This window comes from Brienomyrus brachyistius, chromosome 10 (assembly GCF_023856365.1).
Source record: "Brienomyrus brachyistius isolate T26 chromosome 10, BBRACH_0.4, whole genome shotgun sequence".
Classification (NCBI taxonomy): domain Eukaryota; kingdom Metazoa; phylum Chordata; class Actinopteri; order Osteoglossiformes; family Mormyridae; genus Brienomyrus; species Brienomyrus brachyistius.
In genome coordinates, this window is record NC_064542.1 from 2412455 (window position 1) to 2433834 (window position 21380).

The window sequence follows — 21380 nt, forward strand, 5'->3', positions numbered from 1 at the left end:
TCTTGGTGCCAGATAGCACAGGAGAACTTCCGAGGTCTTGTGGAGTCCATGTCTTGATGGATCAGAGCTATTTTGACGGCACGAGGGGGCCAACCCAATATTAGGCAGGTGGTTTTAATGTTATGACTGATCTGTGTAAATGATTAGTGGATCTTGGTAGTCTGTCTTTATTGGTGAATTATTTTAAAATATCTGTGACTTTCCTCTTTTTACTTGGTCCTGCCCATCACTAGTGAACGCTCCCCCCCCCTTCCCCATTTACACCCTTCTAGTGACCTTGCAGCTCACACCCTGCAGCTCACACCCAGCCTGCTGCTCTTCAAATGCCAACTCCGCGTTTCTGGGTCTGTGCCTTCGCTCCTGTGCAGGCTTGCTATTGCAGAGAGAATCTTAATGTCGATCCCCCCCCCCCCCCACATCCCCAGTACTGCAGTGCACCTTATCTCCCCGCTCCTTTCTGACGGCTGGTGTGACTGGTTGCTAGGAGACTGCATCCGCAGCTCAAAGGGAGTCCAGCTGGGGTTGGGTCGGTCTGTCCGCCACCACTTCCTGGAAATGTTGTGCGCGCCTATATTTATGATGTGCTGCAATTACCTACGTCAATAACTTCTATTCTCCATATTGTCAGTCTTTCACCATTTACTTGTGCATATTTGTGTGGATGCACGGAAATGTGCTGGACATATTAAGCTGTCCGTGATGATCTTTGAGATGCCTTCAGTATCGATTTTGTTCTCTGAGTTTGGCTGTTCTTCATGCAGTGTTATTTGTTTGTCAGGGGGCTGAAGGCAGCAGATGTGCTTCTCTGCTAAACAATTTCCGCCGTATGATTTAGTTGGTATTGTGTATGCAGGGTAAACACCTGAAGGGAGACCTTGTACCCATGGCCGCTGGTAGCCAGCCAGCTTGCACATACTATTCCAGGTCCATGCTGAGCCCATGCTGACTGTCCTCCTCCCATTGGCATAAAAAGGACTCTTATTTGGGCCATCAGGGGCTGTCAGTCATAATTGCCCACTGAACCATGGGCTAATACGGGAGATTCAGTGTCCAATCAAAGATGGTCCTTTTGGTGACTGGCATTTTCATTTGGAAAACGGTGCACTTTGTCACGGAATAGTGGAGGTTCCAGACTATTTCAGCTGGACACACACACACACACACACACACACACTGGGATCAGTTATTCTGTTAGGGGAGCCAGATGCATTTGACCTTAATGTCCTTTGACTCTTACTTACACTAGATTGCCAGCATTAAGAATCGAAAAACAATTTTGAAAAATGATACGTTATTTATGCCTCGCTTTGCAGGCACATTTTACAGATTTTACAGATATTTCATTCATTAGGGTAGATGTAATCCTGTAGAATTCCTTGGCCTTTATCCAACCATGGAGAACAACCATTTGACTGAATGTCTTCCACGAGACAGCCACCCATACTGTTATGGATTACCCCGAGTTGATATCTCAAAAGAAGTATGAAGGATGATGCAGTTCTGTGGTAATTTTTATGATATTTAGCAAATCTCCATCTAAGTGCCCGGCAGTCCATCTCCATGAGCCTCGACCGCGTCAATATCCCATTGTGATTTTTGAGACTGTTGCCTTTCACAAATTAAATAACGCAGCATTTTTTGTGGTTGACGCACCTGCAGCTCAAGCACCGACTCTCCTCTTTGGAACTCTGTTGGTTGCCTTATATCTCTTTGAAAATATATCAAAGTTCTCATTGTCAGACTTATTTTACAGGCTAATGCTGGTGCTAATGGGCATCTAACCCAATGCGACTCACCTTTGCAGCTGCGCCTGTAATTGTGATTTACTTACTTCAAAGTTAAAGTCCTTTTCACATGGTTCTGTTATTGTGTCCTCACCCTCACTTAAGCTTGAATTTTGAATTGAATTGAATGGAATTGAACTAACATTTAGTTCTTGTGATAAAATGTAAAATCTTGAGTTGCCAGTGTCCCTTACCTGCCACTCACCCCCTCCCCACAGGTAGTACTGAGTGAACGGGGTTTGACACGAAATGGATGGAATGCCAATAATGTGTCCCCATAGCCAAATATATTACTTTTGATGAGTTGGTTGTTTTCTTGGTGATGGCCAGCTGCAAAGCAGAGACTCTGAGCCAACTGCAGTTGCTTCGGAGCAGGTGTATGACATCAGTTTCCATTCAGCAGCCACTGCTTCCAACAGGCTGCGAGTGTATTTCACTGCTATCCATGTGATCCTTCCCAAAGCAATTTGAATAAATCCTTGAGTTTTTTCGTGTTTTAATGGCAAAAACTTCAAAAACTTGATGTGAGAAAAAGCCTCTGATAAATCCTTTTGTCCATGTTTCTATCCTTCAGGCTTTCGTTTCTTGGCCATTTCCATCGTGCTGTGGGTTATATTAAATAAAGTATAAAATCCTCCCAGCCATGCACTGGTTTAACACCTGCTTGAAGTTATTTCCTGTGGTCCTGTAAATGTAATATTATGCTTGCAAATTCAAAAGAAAGGTTCTACCTTGTAAAAAGAAAGGAAACACAAGTAAAGCCAAGAGAAATTCCATTATAAAAGGAAAACACCTTTGAGCAGCCTCTGAGAATGTGCACTGCACATAATCGTTTCTCGGGGCATAAATCCTCCGCCATGATGTCACCCATCTATCCACTTTCCATCAGCTTTTCCTGGACATGGCCACCGGAGGCTTGGAGCCTATTCCAGAAAGGGCACAACACACAGGGGTTTGGCTTGGAGGAGATGCCCGCCTACCACAGGGCACACATACACGTTTAGAGATGCCAGTCAGCCTAAATGCATGACTTTGAACTGTGGAAGGAAATTCTGCATGTCAATGGGGAGAACTACACACACACACACACACACACACACAGTAGAGGTGATATTCAATGCACGAAGACCCAAGGCTTCAGGTAATGTTGCTGCCCAGAGAGACAGCTCAGTCACATTATCCATCCATCCATCCATTTTCCAAACTGCTTATCCTACTGGGTCGCGGGGGGTCCAGAGTCTATCCCGGAAGCAATGGGCACAAGGCAGGGAACAACCCAGGGTGGGGGGCCAGCCCATCGCAGGGCACACTCACACACCATTCACTCACGCATGTACACCTATAGGCAATTTAGCAAGTCCAATTAGCCTCAGCATGTTTTTGGACTGTGGGGGGAAACCGGAGTACCTGGAGGAAACCCCACGACAACATGGGGAGAACATGCAAACTCCACACACATGTAACCCAGGCGGAGACTTGAACACGGGTCCCACAGGTGTGAGGGGACAGTGCTAACCACTGCATCACCATGCCGCCCCTTAGTCACATTATCCCTGTGCCATTATTATATATAATTTTCAAATACCGAAAAACTTTCATTTGCTGCCTCAAAGGCAGAGGGCCAGTTATATATATTTTCTTATATTATCCAGCATGGGAATCATGCAGTAAGGCTTCCATAAGCTTCCATTTTATCTCCCTGTCCTGTTTTCTCTGTGCGCTTGTAGTACCAAGGTCCATGGCTTCCTATCTGCTTGTTCTATATCTGTAAGTCAACATGCTGCAGTGCCTGTTTTGTTTATTCTGCATCAATTTGCATGATTTCTTCTGGGTCAAAACTGATTGGGTCAGAGGATTCATTTACTCACCGAATCGTACGGTTGGTTGGTGACTGAATAAACTCACGACTCTGATCAGCACACCGTTAAATGTGTGCTCAATGCAGATCTCACTGTGGTTCTCCACTGCAATTGAATCTGAAGGTGTGGGGAACCTTTGCATCGTAGTTGCATGATGATCAGGCAGTGTTCAGTTTGTAATCACATGACACCATGACATCACTTTTCAAGGCAGCTTCAATTTCTATTACAACATGATTGTTTGAGGTAGATAGAACATGAGAAGGTCTAAAATTTAGTGTGGCTTCTCATCTGTAATTTTATACATTGTATTTATTTTGCATGTGCTTTTATGCAAAGGAACATGCAGTTGAGAAAGCAGGGTTATCTAGTCTCTGGAGCAATTAGGGTTAAAGGCCTCGCTTCTCGGTCCAATGGTGGAATCACTCTGCTGACCATGGGTTTTGAACCAGTGATCTTTTGATCATGGGCACAGCACAGAAGCCACAGGTCGCCCCCATTAATAGTGGCAGCAATTGTTGGCAGTCGCACATTTCTGTATGCGGAGACAACTGTTTTAGTAGAGTGCCGGTGTAAGTAGAAACTGGGAACATTTGCAGTTGTCCAGGAATTTTACACACAACGTGAAGTATGACTGGAATTTGAAAACTGGCATGTTAAGATATCGTGGAACATTCACTAATCTCTCAACTGGCTTCTGCTGGAAAGACTTTCTGAACTGGGCTTTTAAATTACTGCATATATAATCTTCTGATTAACCATATTAATGCCATAATTAGATATTATACATTATCCACATGGTCTAAGGCTAACTGTATTTGAACTGAATGGAAATTAACCTTAGCAATTCCAAAGTATTCTGTAACTTGTGGAGAAGGGAAGACATTGTATAACCAAATTCATAAAATGCCATGATTTGTTTTACATGTGGGATATCAAAGAGGTGAATATACAGAAGTGCTCTTGCAGAAGCATTCTGAGATATATATTTCAGCCTTGCAGATATCCTAGATAAAGTAAACCTATCTAATCTAAACCTAAGATAATCTTTCATATGCTAACAGTGTTGAGTGATAAGGGACAAAATGGCCAGTATTAACCACTGAATGAGATTCATTTGAAAATATGAATCATTAAATGAATCTCTGCTATTTCTGCTGCACGCTAATGCTCTGCTGTACATCCCGTGCTCAATGTGGCATTTCCATGTCCTAATTTATGTAAATCGAGTTTAGTAATTATTTAGTATTTATAATCTGCTAGTAATTAATTATAGATGTGGTATGTTAAGGATTTTACGTAACTGAAATAGCTTAAGTAAACCTAATTAATATTTCTTATAATTTTATATTTGTCGTCGTCATGTGGAATGTCTTCAAATCTCATGGGTGTTAACACTTTATGTTTTGATTTGGGATGATGGTTACGACTAATTTCAAGACACATCTCTGAAATGGAAAAACCCACATCTAAAGAAGTAGCGTTTCATCGGATTACAAAATCTACAATTGTCTTTATTAAATTAAGGAACATCCTGGGACTTTGAGTGATAGCCACTAAGCTGAGTTATATTTAGAATTAATAGGTTCATTTTTTACATGCAGTTTCCCAGTAATGGGCGTGTGGAAACATTTCTTTTGTCATGGTATTGAAATGTTTTACACTGTAGACTTGACTATTAGCGGCCGTTGATGATTTTGAAGGTTGTAGAGCCGTCTGTCTTTAGGAAATGTCTAGAACAGAATTCTGTGGAACTTGCGAGTCCGACTTTGCCTGCATATAACATTCTTGATTTTTGATGACATGTGATGCGTTTGTCCATTTTACTTTGGCTAAAACTTATATGCAACATTTACCTTTATTTATTACCTTTCAGGTTTTAAGTCAATCAATAGTGTTTTATTATACGTCTGTAAAGTGTTTTTCTTCGGGCTCAGTACCCTAGAATTTGAGCAGCTAACCAAAAAATAACTGACTGGTCTTATTTTGCTGCACAACAGCACAGGCAAATGACTCACAATGACTGTATACAATAATCACACACACAGACAAATTAGCTAACATTATATATTGGTTGATTTCCTTATATTTCTTTTGGCATTCTGAGTGCCAAAAAAAATCTGGACTTCATTTCCTAAGAAACCTTGGCTGTATGAATTATTGTTTCATTCTCCAGTGTATTTGTATTTGCGTTCACAGATTTTTATAAAATAGTTTTAAGAAATTTTTTCCGCATTGTGGGGACCAAATATTACCACTATGCAATACGTACATGACCAGACATGCACATACTATATGTATTTATGTATTAATTTATATATAAATATAGTTAATTCATATTCAACATTAGCACTAAAGAATATTACTTCTAAACAGTCACAAACTTGGCCTGTTCATTAGCTAATTGTGTAGCTGGCTGCCCAGATGAATGAAACACTGATGTATAACGCCTGCTACTTCAAAGTGCCTTGGCATGGATTTCACTCGTGTCTGGAATGGCAGTGAAGGGGTGCGTCTGCGTTCTCCTTCCACTAGAAATTCCATCATTTGGTGTTTTGTCGATGGTGGTGGAAATCGCAGTCTCAGGCAGTGCTCCAGAGCCTCCTGGTTGAGCTGAGATCCGGTGACTCAGATGGCCATGAAATGTGGCCGACATTGCTTTAATGCCCGTCAGACCGTTCAGAGGCAGAGCTCGCAGTGGGTGTGAAGAGCCGGTATGGTCCATCGTGTAAATTATTACAGAGCGTCACCCATTTGCTTAGAGCGTCATTTCTAATGTAGTGAAGGAATTTAGGAAGTTAATGGTACACGCTGAGACAGCTTGGAAAGCCGTGTCTTTAGAATGGAATGAGAGTTTAGCCTCTTTTCCAGATGAGAGGTACGGCTCTGCCTTTTCACTCCTCGCCAAGAGAGTACCAGCTGACGGTCTTTGTATGGAGCAGTAAAAAACCTTTGTGAATAACATTAGCACCCGGTACTGCACTATTAAAAATCGCTTGATGATGTGTGTTGTTTCTGAGCCTTTCATCACAATGCGGACTTGGGTATCCTGGAATATACACACATATCAGTGACTCAGTGGGTGGTAGTTCGTGTGTGTAGCTGTCTGTGTGTGTGTATGCCTGTGTTCGTGTGTGTGTATGCTTGTGTGTGTGTGTGTGTGTGTGCAGTGGACGTTTTCTCTCTGGGTATTCTGGCTTTCTCCCACATACCATCGATAAGCAGTCAGGCTAACTGGTGTCATTACATTGCCTGTTCTGTGTGTCTGTGTGTGTGTGGCCCAGATATCCAAATGTCCCCACAATGTTATAAAAACCAGTTATTTTGATGTTGTGGGGACCACTTTGTCAGGGAAATTCAATTTTATAAAAATCTGTGACTGCGATCAAAAAACTAAAAATACCAAATTTCTTCTACTTATGGTTAAGGTTAGGGCTGGGTAGGGATAATCATGTTTGGATTAGGGTTTTTGCCCATAGAAATGAATGGAGAGCCCCACAAAGATATGAGTACAGGTCTGTGTGTGTGTGTGTGTATGTATATGTGTGTGTGTGTGTGTGTGCTGGACTGTAACCTGTCCAGGCTTTAGCAAGCCTTGTGCCCTATGCTGACTGGGAGAGGTTCCAACTTGACCCCCCCCAGCAGGCTGACCCCGTACTGGATAAATGGCTGGGAGAGAGATGGACGGCTGGCCATGGTGCATTCATTCATTCCCAAATTAATTACTTTGCTGAATCTCTGAAGTACCTACTTACTGCTTTAGTATGTCCTTTTCCAGATAATTCTCCAAGTGCTGCCTTTCCTAAATTTACATTGTCCATCCTGCTACTTAGGCTGAATAATAATCTCTAGAACTTTATATGCAAAATATACAATATACAATATAGGGCTAATTTGTTGGCTTGTAATTAGGATGCTGACTTGGGGGAGTGGGGGGGGCAAGGGGTACAGTGCCCCCCTAGTCGCCTGAATCAGAATTATAATTAATTGGTAAGAGTGGCATTGCACACGTCGTGTGCTGGCACTTTGTGCCTTTGCATAAGTAATTTGTTGGCACCCTATAGGGAGACAAAATAATAGGCCATATGTGCATCGTATACTGTATGTGCGTTAAGGTCAGCAGGATGCAGAATCATCACTCCCGAAATAAATGCCTAAAGACCCAGGAACAATGACTCTCTTCAGTTTTGAATTAGCGAAAAGAATTCCATCGGATCAGAACATCTATGACATCAACTATGACATCAACTATGACATCATCTATGACAAAATCTATGACATCACATTTTTGTTCGTTATGTGACATTTTGCGTCCACTCATAAGAATTCTGTACGGTATTATTTTTTTATTATTATTATCATTATTATATTATTTTTTTTTCTGAACTAAAGTTACACATTAAGACAAACATGATTTACACTAAAGAGGTATACAGTACATTTGCTACCTGCCCTCTACTGCCTTATATATTTCAGTCTGCTTTTCTGAAGTCGTGTACCTTCAGTTTTCACCTGTATAAATGCCCCTTACTGGTTATTTGGGAAAACAAAGGTGATTAGTGCACACTTCTGGTTAAAGTCTTGCAAATTCTCTTTGAAAGGAATTATTCTCAGGAATATCTAATTTATACACTCTCTACCATTCATGTATTCCCTATCGATGTACCATTTGGTGTTAAAGTATCCCAGTTAATTTTGGGTTAGATTACAATTACCCGTTTTCTGTATATTAATCAGAGAATTAGAATCAAATTAATTATATTCAAAGAGAAAAATGTTTCTTTTTCTGCTCGTCCTTTTGTGTTTCTTCTTCAATTGGATTCCTATTGATGCTATTCTGCTCTTCAGCCCGAGGTCCTGCTCCCCATGTTACAAAGTAGCCAGCAGACCCTCAGTAATACCAGCACAGCCTTTCTGCCGCATTAACTACCCGGCCATTCATTTCGGTACAAAGGAAGCTGCAGGCCAATGGATGACATATTCACTGCTAAAACAAAAGCATCATTTACTATGCATATGTACTAATGTTTCTGGAAGAATCTATATGGCTGTATTAAATGCAGAGACGCTGCTTTTGGGTCGTGGGACTTGTGAGGAGGCCTTGAATCGCTTAGCGGTAATGCAGTATCTGTCAAGGGCCAGGTGGCAGGTGGGCCGGACAGCTGGCAAGGCAGGGATCGGGTTTTGGTTCTGTGGCCGGGGGTGGCGGAGGGGGGTGGGGAATATGGCAGTGGGGGCGTGGGAGAAAGGACACCAGAGAGCTGACGGCTGGCATTCACACATGCAGGACAGCCGTGGCTGCACGTTCCTCCGAGGCTACAGCATATCCTGTGTAGCACACAGATCCAGCTGTACTTAGCATCGCTGACACCCCCTGCTGGCGTTAACTGTGAAGTGCGAGTAAGACGGCAGTAAACTTTTCCAAGCTTTCTTAAATTACTTAAAACCTGTGATTGCGTAGCCAAATTTAGCATTTGTAGTCCTTCCAAATGGCTTGCTTCCCTTGCTTTTTCCAGAACTCTTTATATTCATCCATTGTTTCCCCTGCCTCAGCCAGTAATTTGGCCCAGTTTGATGCCTGAAAGGTACGCGATTTCTCAAAAGTAGTGTCAGCCAGGATTCTGGTAGCCCAGTAGTCTTTGTGCCCAGAGTTAAGCTCTGGCGTTGACAGGACGTTTTATGCAGCCTGGGCTTAATAGTTTTTCTATGGAATATTCACGTATATATTTCCTCTCCACAAGTAGTTTTTCCAGGGGTCACGGTGAATAATGGTGTATGAGGTAGAGTGCACCTGAACGTAACACAAAATATAAATACATATTCATTTGATGAGAGGCACGTGTCCTTCTAAACAGCATGTCTAGGGATTGTGGGTGGAAACAGCACAGGAATACAGGGACGGAGACGATGATTTCATTTGCAGTCTAGCTGCATGTCCAGTGTGCTGCCAGATCCAGATGAAATATGACTGAGATTATTCTGTATGATATACACAGTCTCCTTGCAGGATAGTACTCATTCCAGCACCTCCCCCCCCGCTCCCCCCTTCCCAGTATCTTAGCTTCTGAGTGACAGTGGCCCAGAGCTGGGTCACTGGGGCTTTCCGCACTGTAGGTAAGGTGCTCTCTGTGTGGTGCCTGTTTGCATGGCAGTGCCGTAGCCGCCCAGGCCGCCCCTCGCAGAAATCTGCATGGTACGTGGTGACGTACAGTAGCAGGCTGGCTGCCATTTTTAATGCTCTAGTTACTGCCTGTAAAAGCCAGGAGGACAGAACTCCCATCCTAAATCCTGACGTATGGAAATATCTAACGCATAGAAACGGCGGAATGAAATCTGCCTGCAACGAGGACCCTAAGGAGAATAAGAGTGAGCATGTGAGTGTGCGTTTGCGTCTACGCTATGAGGCCCCTTCCGCATGCTAATCCCCCACACCTGCGGTTCCCTGTCTGCTAATGAAAGCAAGACTAATCGCTTTCAATTTTTCCAGAGTGCTGAAGTTTGCTAGGATTACCAAGGCTGGTGACAGCAAAGAGATGTTCCCATCACTTTCAGGTTAACAGATGGTTTTTTTTTCCATTATTTTTTTTTTTTTATCTGACAGGCACAGTTAATGCTAAGAGATTGAATCAGAAGACATACACTCACTAATAGTATAGAATATGGTACTTATATGTCATCATAGCTGGTGTTCATACATTTAATCCTACCGATTAATTAATGTACTGTTCTTCATATTTACCGATAAAAACAAGATTAGCACAACAAATAAAAACACGAGAAAACTAGTCACAGAAGCAGAAATCATATATGTGCCTCCTTGCATGAATCCCAAAGGCAAATTGTTTTATTTACTGGAGTTTAACGTCAATTGTATTGAATGCCAATATTCTTGAATAAAATGTTTTCAAACATTAATGATAAAAAGTCAGATGGAATAGGACTCTTCCATCTCTCGGTTTGTATCAGAATTGACATTTTGCTCTGTGGAATATATGTGGTGTCATCTATCCGAAAATCAATTAATAGTTAAGGGTCTTGCTTTCTTTCCCTAACTGCTGCTCTTCATGACCTACTGACGTTCCAACACGATGGCTAAATGTCTTTTTTTTTTACCATGTTTGTTTCCACGGTGATACTTTGTTTCGCCATGTGGTCCCATAGTGGAGAGGTCAGCTTATAGTGGCTTTTAGAAAGTGAACTCAACACAGCATCACTGTTACCATACTGAGAATGACTTCGTAAACTTACCGAAGAATCACGTCTTCATTTTATTTCTATGTGGCAAAGTACTTTTGAATTGCAAATATAGGAAATATTCAAAAGAGGATATTTTAATATGATAAAAATGCAACCAAAGTGAATGTATATATACAGTATAAAACATATACCAAAAGTAATATTATGGCACTACCTCACACATTTATCTAAAGTAACTTATAGTGGAGGGAGGAGTTACAAGTTATGTGCATAACTTGGGATTTGACCTCACAACCTTTGCATTATAAGCATAATGCTCTACTATAGGAACGGTTACTTGAGCTAAATCTGTTCAGTCTCAAGCAAAGGAGACTTAGGGGGGACATGATCCAGGTATATAAGATTCTAACAGGTTTGGATGCTGTTCAACCAAATAGTTACTTCAGCATTAGTTTAAATACACGAACTCGTGGCCATAGGTGGAAATTAGCGGGAGAACATTTCAAGCTGGATTTAAGGAAGCACTTCTTTACACAGCGTGTAGTCAGAGTATGGAATAGCCTTCCTGATAATGTAGTGCAAGCTGAATCCTTGGGTTCCTTTAAATCAGAGCTAGATAAGATTTTAACGACTCTGAGCTATTAGTTTAGTTCTCCCCAAGCGAGCTTGATGGGCCGAATGGCCTCCTCTCGTTTGTATAGTTCTTATGTTCTTATGTTCTTATTGCAGCTATGTCATGAAGCATAGCCGTAGAGCAGCATCTGTTGAGGTTCCAAAGCTAAGCGCTACTGCAGTCTCACTGTGAGCGAGGCCCCAGCATGCTGCGTCAGGATAATCCAGAAGCTGCCGATTACAGTAATCAGGGCTAATGGTGGAAATCAGCCTCCATACAGGGTTTTCCTGTGTGCTTTCTATGGCTTTGCCTATTATTTAATTTGAATTAAAAAAAATGTACAGGAATGCAATAAAGGTGAAGAAACCGCAGAAACAGTGTACTGTATAAATCAAGCAGCTGGCTTTATTTAATGACAAACACGATGTCAGGATTAGGCCTAATGGGATGGATGTCATGGACATGCACATTTAAATGGGCGTCAAACTAGACATTAATAATGAACCATGATTCAAGATTCAAGAACTGAATTGCTACCTTTCAGTTTCAGTTGGAGTTCTAGTCGACACCTTAACACACATCCAGCGATCCATGGATTGCTGAATCAATGGCATCTGCTCAATCAGGTTACCGTATCTGATACATTGTGCTGTTATCATTGCTTATCCATTTCTTTAGCTCTGTTGCTGGTAGCAGCTGATTATCTCAATGTATCACGCAGTCATACCCAGCCTCAGCTAAGGTCAGCTGAGTGACCATCACACATCCAATTAATAACTGCCAGCCAGGTTCTTAACATTGAATTACATTCTGAAGATGGCGATTTTTACTTGCATTATTATTTAAGACATGAGTCAGACATATGCAATCCATCAGTGCAACTCATTGTTCACAGCAATTATACAGACTAATAGCAAATTGATTATCACAGAAATATCTCAGTCCTAATGGATTCTGTGGACCTGCTTTGTCGTCAGTCCAATTAATGGGCAGCAGCAATGGAAATATAACGTATTTTTTGGTGAAGAGCGTTGAGTCCTCTGAGGGGGGCATAATGTGAAGTAAAGGCATCAGAGGCCGAAGTACACAGAACGTTATTACGTCACGTGCTCAGTACAGAGATGCGCTCCTGACAGCTTTCCCACTAAAAGGGAAACTGAAGCCGGAGGGGGTCGCCAGCATATACAGTACACCCAATTGAAGCCCCGCCTACACACTTTACATATCCCTGACCAGGTGACCACTGGACTCATGGGATATGTAGTCTCATTGCGATATATCTCCATATTCACAATAATACACAAGAACGTCTCTTGAAGCATCTCATCACCTCAGCATTAGCATGGCCTCAAATCACTCACTACGTAGGGGCTGGGTACTTCTGAACAGTTGGCGGGTTCTGGATTAGACCTTGGCAGCCGGAAAAGGGGACGAGCAGCCTGAACCCGTTGCTAATTATAGTCATTTGTTTTCTGGCCCTCTTTGCGATTGCAGGATTAAAGGGGTGTGGAGTAGCACACATGCTAAGCATCACCAAAAGCGAAGTAGCAGGTTTAGGTACTCGGCGATGCAGTTGTGGGAATATTTGTTTTGTGATCACATCCAAGGAATTATCCATCAGCATTGCAGTTATACTGTATAATACTGGAAAACACAACTTGTAATTACCCACAGAATTGGGATTTTCAGACCAATGCTGCTGTGATTAGCCAGTCTTCAAAATCTGCAAAGTAATGGTGACATCCACGTTGTTTGTTGGATTTAGGATTTAGTGGAATCAAAATCGGGGCGGCATGGTGGTGCAGTGGTTAGCACTGTTGTCTCGCACCTCTGGGACCCAGGTTCAAGTCTCCGCCTGGGTCACATGTGTGTGGAGTTTGCATGTTCTCCCCATGTCGTCGTGGGGTTTCCTCCGGGTACTCCGGTTTCCCCCCACTGTCCAAAAACATGCTGAGGCTAATTGGAGTTGCTAAAATTGCCCATAGGTGTGAGTGAATGGTGTGTGAGTATGCCCTGGGATGGGCTGGCCCCCCATCCTGAGTTGTTCCCTGCCTCGTGCCCTTTGCTTTTGGGATAGGCTCCGGACCCCCCACAACCCAGTAGGATAAGCGGTTTGGAAAATGGATGGATGGATGGAATCAAAATCTAGATTATTGTGACCCATTGAAATGAGTGTTTACCTCTGTCATTTTATTGATGACAATTTACTTTTTTGTCGAACAGGAAGTGGGTTGGATTTCCTCTGGACTGGTGTCCCACGTCATTGGCTGTGTTACCTAAACCTGGTTGCTCTTTGCCACACACAGATCACTTGCCTCCAGGACTTCTTCGGTGATGATGACGTCTTTATTGCTTGCGGCCCAGAGAAGTTTCGATACGCTCAAGATGACTTCTCATTGGACGAGAATGGTAGGGCAGTAATATTCTCTGCTTGACTTTGGCCATACTTTCAATAAGTCTTCCTGTTCTCTATAAAATGTGTATTGTGTTCTGATATTGTTTTTATCTAATTTGGATTTGCTGTACTTCAGTACTTTCCTGGTACTTAATAACCCTTAACAAAATCATTGCATTGCTTCTAAAAGCAATCAATGTTTCCATGACAACCTATTCGGTTCAGGGGTGTGGTGTTTTTCAGACATACCCATAATAAGTTTCTTCTGTTATGAAGAAGCTGCAGTATACTGTGCACTGTATGCTCTGTCTGCGTTACAGTATACTGTGCACTGTATGCTCTGTCTGCTTTACAGTATACTGTGCACTGTATGCTCTGTCTGCGTTACAGTGTACTGTGCACTGTATGCTCTGTCTGCATTACAGTATGTATCTTCATAACAAATAACAGCACATACAAGTTTCAGACACACTGCCTTCTGTATTACATTTGCCTGGATTTGACCACTAAATGATAGATTTTGACATGTGGGACACCAGTCAAGGGATACTGGTCTGTCATGGAAAAACGTGCCAGATCCAAAAAATCTATAAGTGACGTAAATCCATATGTTTTTGTGAAGTCCTGACATCACCCAGCAAATCATGCATCCCTCTGCCTATCGCTTAGCACAGTCAGTGGACCACAAACACGTTATTTCTCCAAGTAAATGTTTCTTTTATTGCTTCTCATTAAATGGTTAAAATGCAATTAAGCTGACTTTATCTCGGAATGTACACACTCACGTCATCAGATTACATTGCTGTGCCCCCCCCCCCACCTCTTTCTTACGGCGTCACACAATCCTCAAAGATTTCATTTGATTTCTGGTGCGGCAGCGATGTTACAGCAGTTACCATCTCCCTGTCAGGGGCAGAAATTCCCTTATTTCCTTGCAGGATGAAGGACCCCCCCCCCCCCCCCAAGCTTTAACATTCATCAGTTTTATTATTATTATTTTAAATATATGTGCTTTGATACTGCTTTGGAGATTTTCTTTGTTTCGTCAGGGAGTCTCATAACTCAGGCAGAATATGCTTACGTATGCTGAAGCGTGGCAAGTGAGCAATTAGCATTAGGGGAACACTGCAGAGGTCCCATTACGGCAACATTACACTGGCTTGCAGATATATATATATATATATATATATATATATATATATATACCAGTCTGATATAGCAGCTGCACCGTTCGTTAAATTGCGACAACCGACGAAGGACATGAGCTTCTGCCCTCTACTCCCGCTCCTCCTTGTTTGCATGCCCTGCATGCTTTTGAAATTGCACATTTGTTTTTAAGAAAAAACCTTTATAACCCCCCCCCCCCTGCTGAGTACGCCTTAGGGCTGCTGGGAAGAGCACACCCTTTTGCAGGGGATGAAAAACACAGCTATTAGCCTCCTTGGAGGAACAGCCCCGGGAAATAAGACTAAAGGGTGCAGGTTTGTTTCCATGGCCTATTAGAGAAGCGATGCAGGTTAGCAATCTTTTATACCTGTCATACGGTGGTATGGTGTTTCTTTCTTGTAACATGTGGCCAAATTCCATCACATGGAAGCCGTCTGCTTCTAATCCATAAGACCTGAAATACTTCTGCAGATTCACAGCAATACTAAACACAGATATAAAGTATAACACGGTATTTCACAAACCCTGATCTTGAGATGTGCTGAGTCTGACATACTCATCATTCAGACGCACTCAGTGTTACTGCTTTGCAGTCAAAAAGAGCGAAACTGTGCATCTGTGCAGACATAATATTCAGAAACCATTTTGCACAAATTAGAGCTGTCATTAGTGAAGCTGAATCTTTTTCTATACTGAACAAAAATATAAACGCAACACTCTTGTTTCTGCTCCCATTTTTCATGAGATGGACTTAAAGATCTACAATTCATTCCAGATACACAATATTACCATTTCTCTCAAACATTTCTCACAAATCAGTCTAAATGTGTGATAGTGAGCACTTCTGCTTTGCTGAGATAATCCATCCCACCTCACAGGTGTGCCACATCAAGATGCTGATCTGACATCATGGGTAGTGCACAGGTGTACCTTATACTGCCCACAATAAAAGGCCACCCTGGAATGTGCAGTTTTTTGCTTTATTGGGGGTCTGGGGACTCAGAACCGGTCAGTATCTGGTGTGACCACCATTTGCCTCATGCAATGCAACACATCTTCTTCGCATAGAGTTTATCAGATTGTCAATTGTGGCCTGTGGAATGTTGGTCCACTCCTCTTCAATGGCTGTGCGAAGTTGTTGGATATTAGTGGGAACTGGTACACGCTGTCGTATACGCCGGTCAAGCACATCCCAAACATGCTCAACGGGTGACATGTCCGGTGAGTATGCTGGCCATGCAAGAACTGGGACATTTTCAGCTTCCAAGAACTGTGTACAGATCCTTGCAACATGGGGCCGTGCATTATCTGTCTGAGTGGCTGGTCTCAGACGATCTTGGAGGTGAACCTGCTGGATGTGGAGGTCCTGGGCTGGTGTGGTTACACGTGGTCTGCGGTTGTGAGGCCGGTTGGATGTACTGCCATATTCTCTGAAACGCCTTTGGAGACGGCTTATGGTTGAGAAATGAACATTCAATGCACGAGCAACAGATCTGGTTGACATTCCTGCTGTCCGCATGCCAATTGCACGCTCCCTCAATGCTTGTGGCATCTGTGGCATTTTGCTGTGAGACAAAACTGCACATTCCAGGGTGGCCTTTTATTGTGGGCAGTATAAGGTACACCTGTGCACTACCCATGATGTCAGATCAGCATCTTGATGTGGCACACCTGTGAGGTGGGATGGATTATCTCAGCAAAGCAGAAGTGCTCACTATCACACATTTAGACTGATTTGTGAGAAATGTTTGAGAGAAATGGTAATATTGTGTATCTGGAATGAATTGTAGATCTTTAAGTCCATCTCATAAAAAATGGGAGCAAAAACAAAAGTGTTGCGTTTATATTTTTGTTCAGTGTAAAAATTCAGCCAGGCACAGATTACAAAAACGTGACGATCCAGACCCCATCCAGCCTTCATCTACATCCCAGTCATTTAAGCGTGTCTTCCTGTATCGGATTATTCTACTATAGTGTGAGGTTCTGTTTCTTTTGTTTTACTGTTGATGAAATTAAGCAGCTGCTTTTATGGTGACGTTGTCATGTCTGGGAGGGATGGGAAGCAGAGACTGAGCCCTCACTTGGGTAACAGAGATGCAGGTCATTGTGCTCGGATCTGGGGGGGGGGGGGGCGCTGCATTCCAGCTTATCTTTTGCAAGACCTAAGACTAATATTTAAATGGGCACATTTATGGATGTTGTTGCACATGGACTGGATGCTTCAGTTCTTTAAAAATCTTGCACATACCACAGACTAATTCTCCACGTTAAACAACTTCGTGTTTCTAGCACTATTAAGTAAAAATTGCCTTTGCTTTGCTATAATATTTAGTTTGTTTTACTTATTGTTAGCTTTAGACCCACAATCTCATACTATGTGCATGTTGGTTCTTTCTGAAGCTAATGATAGGCTTTTTACTTGTTGTTTATACTATAGCTAACATCTGTACTGTTTGTACAAGAATTCCTTTGATTGGCCAAAGCCAGGCTTGACACAAATACAGGAAGTCCGCAGTTATTTTTGGACAGTGGGCCAAATTCCAAGACAATCCCGGAAAATACAGTGTATGAGGCAACCTCAGAATGTACCATTAATTCTGAAATTCACCACCCCAATAAATACGTTCATGGGTTATTAAAGTAACTTCTAACCATCTGCTTTGGTCAAGGCCAGATATTTGCCTTCTCGGTGGAAAATGACTCTGTGAATTGTATATTGATCATCGTAACAGTCTGAATCCTTCCTTGCAGCACACTTTCCACCTGGAGCCAAATCCAAATCAGCGCATGGGAGTTTTAATCAAGGTTGGTTGCATTCAGCAAGCTGTGAAGTCTATGCGTCAGTGTGCCTGATTGTGCTGGTGTGCGTTTGTGTTTGTGTGTGTTTGCAGGTTTGTTTGATTCTACATGACTTTATTGCCTGTATGTATAACAGAGAAACAAAATCAATTCTGAAGTAATACAACCACATGTTTCAAGAATCAATGTTGCACAATAACTTGCCAGATGGCATAGTGCAAAACAACGGAAGTGCTAATTAGTGATAGATATAGTCATGGATGCCTTAAAGATGGGGGAAAGTTAAGACGATTCCAAGGGCCCCTGATTGTTAGGGGCCATAAAATATTTGGAAAATAACGGGTTGGGGGCCCAATATGATATGCTTTTATGGGTGGAAAATCTGTAGCGGCACCCCTGGATACAGTAGATGCAGACTTGGTAAGCTCAATGAAAGGTCGGCTTTAGCAGAACTAAATGGTTAACAGTTTCCTAAAGCTATATAAAGCATTAATAGAAGAAATACTTATAAACTATGAATGGCATGTATTAATAACAGCAAAGTGCTCTCAATGGGCTAACAGAAGCACGCTTCTGTGTCTGCGTTTGCCTTCACAGAGTGCCGAGCCATGAAGTCCATCCCTAAAAGCAGCGCACAGAAGACCAAGAGCCCAGGCCCCACCCGTCGCACCAAGTCCCCCGCCGAATCCAGTGAGACACTTAATAACTGATATACTCATGCTCCATGTGCCGCCAGAAAACGGATCCCTTCCTGTTCATTCACCCGTACATAAAAATACAGATTTCCTGTTAGACCTGGAACTAGATAAACATTTCTCAGCCATGTCCATTTTTTGAGCAATATCACGCTTTCCAGCTGATTTTCTTGTAGTTTTATGTTACTGCCATTTTTACGCATTCTGTATTAACCTTGTTTCTCCCCCCCCCGTGCCCTGTGGATTGGGCTTTATGGGTGTGGTTTCATGTTATATGCTTATATGTAAATCCAACAAACCATTTCCAGCAACATCCTTTCAATGGAGAGGGCCGTCCAGAGCTCCCTACAGGCACAAAATTGTACTACTAGTGGCATAGCTGTATTATAAATTCCATTAATTTACTTGACACACTTAGGTAGGTCTGCTTATGTGATTGGTATGACATTACATGCGTACTGTTAGCGTTCAGGGACGGGTGCATGCGTACGTAAGCGTGAATCGTGATTTCCGGTACAGGATATATACGCAAGGTGAGGCATGGCTACTGTCAATATGTCGGAAATCCAAGAGGAACACGTGAATTCCTGAAATTCTGAGATTATTTATTGTGCATAGCATACTTTAGCATACGTTTTTTTGGTACATCTTGAGACACTCTTTATCCCACCTCCTGTTTCGTTTCCAGACTTCCACTGCGAGCATTAGGTGCGCGTGCGGTCAAGCGTGAGAGCTAAGCACCAAATCACGAATGCACCAATAGTGACCCGCTTTGAGCTCCAGCGCACGCCGAGGATCCGATAAGGACTCTGCTCAGATATTCACTTTGATGATTAAGTTGCACCTGCTACATTGTTCCGACACGCGGGACACAAATGACAATAGTGTTTTGAGGGCATGAGGATCAGCCTCAGCAGCTGTTAGACGAGACGAACAAGGGACCAGAACTCAATGAAGACACTCCTCATATTTTTCATAGTGACGGGCATCTTCTCAAGCTGGGCCCAAGATGCCTAAGATTCTCACACAGCTAAATGGACCCTCTGAGAATACAAACATTTACAGACCATTTAAATTGCCGAAGTAGACAAAACCACACTGATGTTTCTTCTGCGTTTCAGTATCCAGTAGAAGCTGCAATCCTGCTTCCACAGTTCAAACTCAGCCCTGCATTTTGCCCTCTTCACACCAACAGTAACATCCTCATTCCTGATCAGTATATGCTTGCACCTGAAAAGCATGCAGCATACAGGTAGAACTTACTGCGGATGTCCGTCTGCCTTCAAAAGGATAGTAATATTTAAACCCAGTGCGCCTCTGACCTCAGAGGTTGAACAGGCGGTGAAAGGTCTCCTCTGTTTCCTGTATGAGCAAAATATACTAGGACTCTCTGTGATTTTTGCTTCACTTAAGATTAAAATCAATCCCCATGCGCCGGAGGTTGGTGGATTTCAGTATAGCTGTGCCTGTTCGACACATATGCTGATTCTCTTCTTGGTGGATGCTCTCATCCAAGGTAGCTTACGTGGACGGCAATTTACCGGACAATAATACTCAATTTACAAAATTAATTTTCCCAGAGAGCGACTTAGGTGAAGTTCCTTCTTTAAGCACCTTGTGGAGGAGCCACTAGTGACAGCCCTCCTTTTCGTTCAGGTCTCAAATCCCAGAGATGAGACAAATGAGGCTTTGAAAGCTGGTGCAGTTGGGTGAGCCCTCAGTCCCAGGCTGTTTAACGCGATCCTGTCTGGCGACTTTATTGCCTTGAAATGGGTGAGACCAGGCAGTCAGTACCAGCATGCTGTAATCACACTCTCACTGGGTTCTGGGGTCTCAGATCTCCCATCACTACCCTAAGCTGCTATGCAAGTTTATTCTGTTAAGTAATTGGAAACTTTCAGACTTAAATTGCCCTGCGGTGATTTCAGATTTACTCTTCTCATTACTATTGTTTTGCTGGTTCTGTTGATTTACATTTACTTTTATTGTTGATTTCTTTTCACAATAAAGAATCATATTTTACAATTATTGCGTTCTCTTATTTACTCTTCTTTCCGTTTTTTTTTTTCTTGCTATAAACCTCCATACATTTCAAAGTTGTGCATATTTCAAGGCATATCAAATATTTGAATGCTTGAATGATCTCCAGAGATTTCACTGCTCCAGGTTTGTATCTGATTTTTTTAATGCCATTTTTAAAAAAAATTATTAAATCCAACGTATACGACGGTGTCTGTACACGGAAAAAGGGTGTTCTATCGTACAGGGACACCCAGGGTCACATGATAAAAACTGCGTACTGTATATCATTCATCTCATTATTTTTTATAATGATTTTAAAGATGTAAAGGAATTTCTTTTGCAAGTGAATTAATTTTATTCTAATACAGTTTTGGAGAGAGGCTAAATATCAGAACCATTTCATAAAATCTATAAACAGATGCATGCTTCGTTTAAGTTATACTATACCTTGTCGGTGCGGTACACAGAGGCATCACTTATCCGAAGCCTGTCCTTCACACATCACGCCACCGTCTGATGTAAACAGTCTCTGGTGGTATCCTAGCAACCGGTCCCCGTGCATGCAGCAATGCTGCTTCATCTTCCAGCCATGAGGAAGTGGCATTCAGACTCAGAACCAGGCCGTCCTCCTATAAATGAAGGGCGGGGCCAGGGCTGGCCGGCCTTCTGGGAGGGCGCAGAGGTGCCAGGCCATAGCTTAACGCAGCTCATTGTCCGCCCCTGTCCCTCCTGTGTTTCCGTAGCCTGCGGGACCGGCTCCAGCAGTCAGATCTCCACTCCTATCTCCAAGCAGTCCCCCATCTCCACGCCCACCAGCCCTGGCAACCTCCGCAAGCACAAGGTACACAA

At 42.6% G+C, this 21380-nt stretch overlaps 1 protein-coding gene across 2 annotated transcripts in view; it reads left to right on the top strand.

Annotated features, from left to right (window-relative positions):
- The window catches only part of LOC125751086 (neuronal migration protein doublecortin-like), a 42924-nt gene that overhangs the window by 18476 nt on the left and 3068 nt on the right, over positions 1-21380 (top strand). For both annotated transcript variants that reach the window (XM_049029605.1, XM_049029606.1), the window contains exons 4-7: positions 13760-13862; positions 17767-17820; positions 18412-18504; positions 21275-21372. In XM_049029605.1, coding sequence (XP_048885562.1) covers positions 13760-13862; positions 17767-17820; positions 18412-18504; positions 21275-21372 — 348 coding nt within the window. The remainder of the gene's footprint in view (positions 1-13759; positions 13863-17766; positions 17821-18411; positions 18505-21274; positions 21373-21380) is intronic.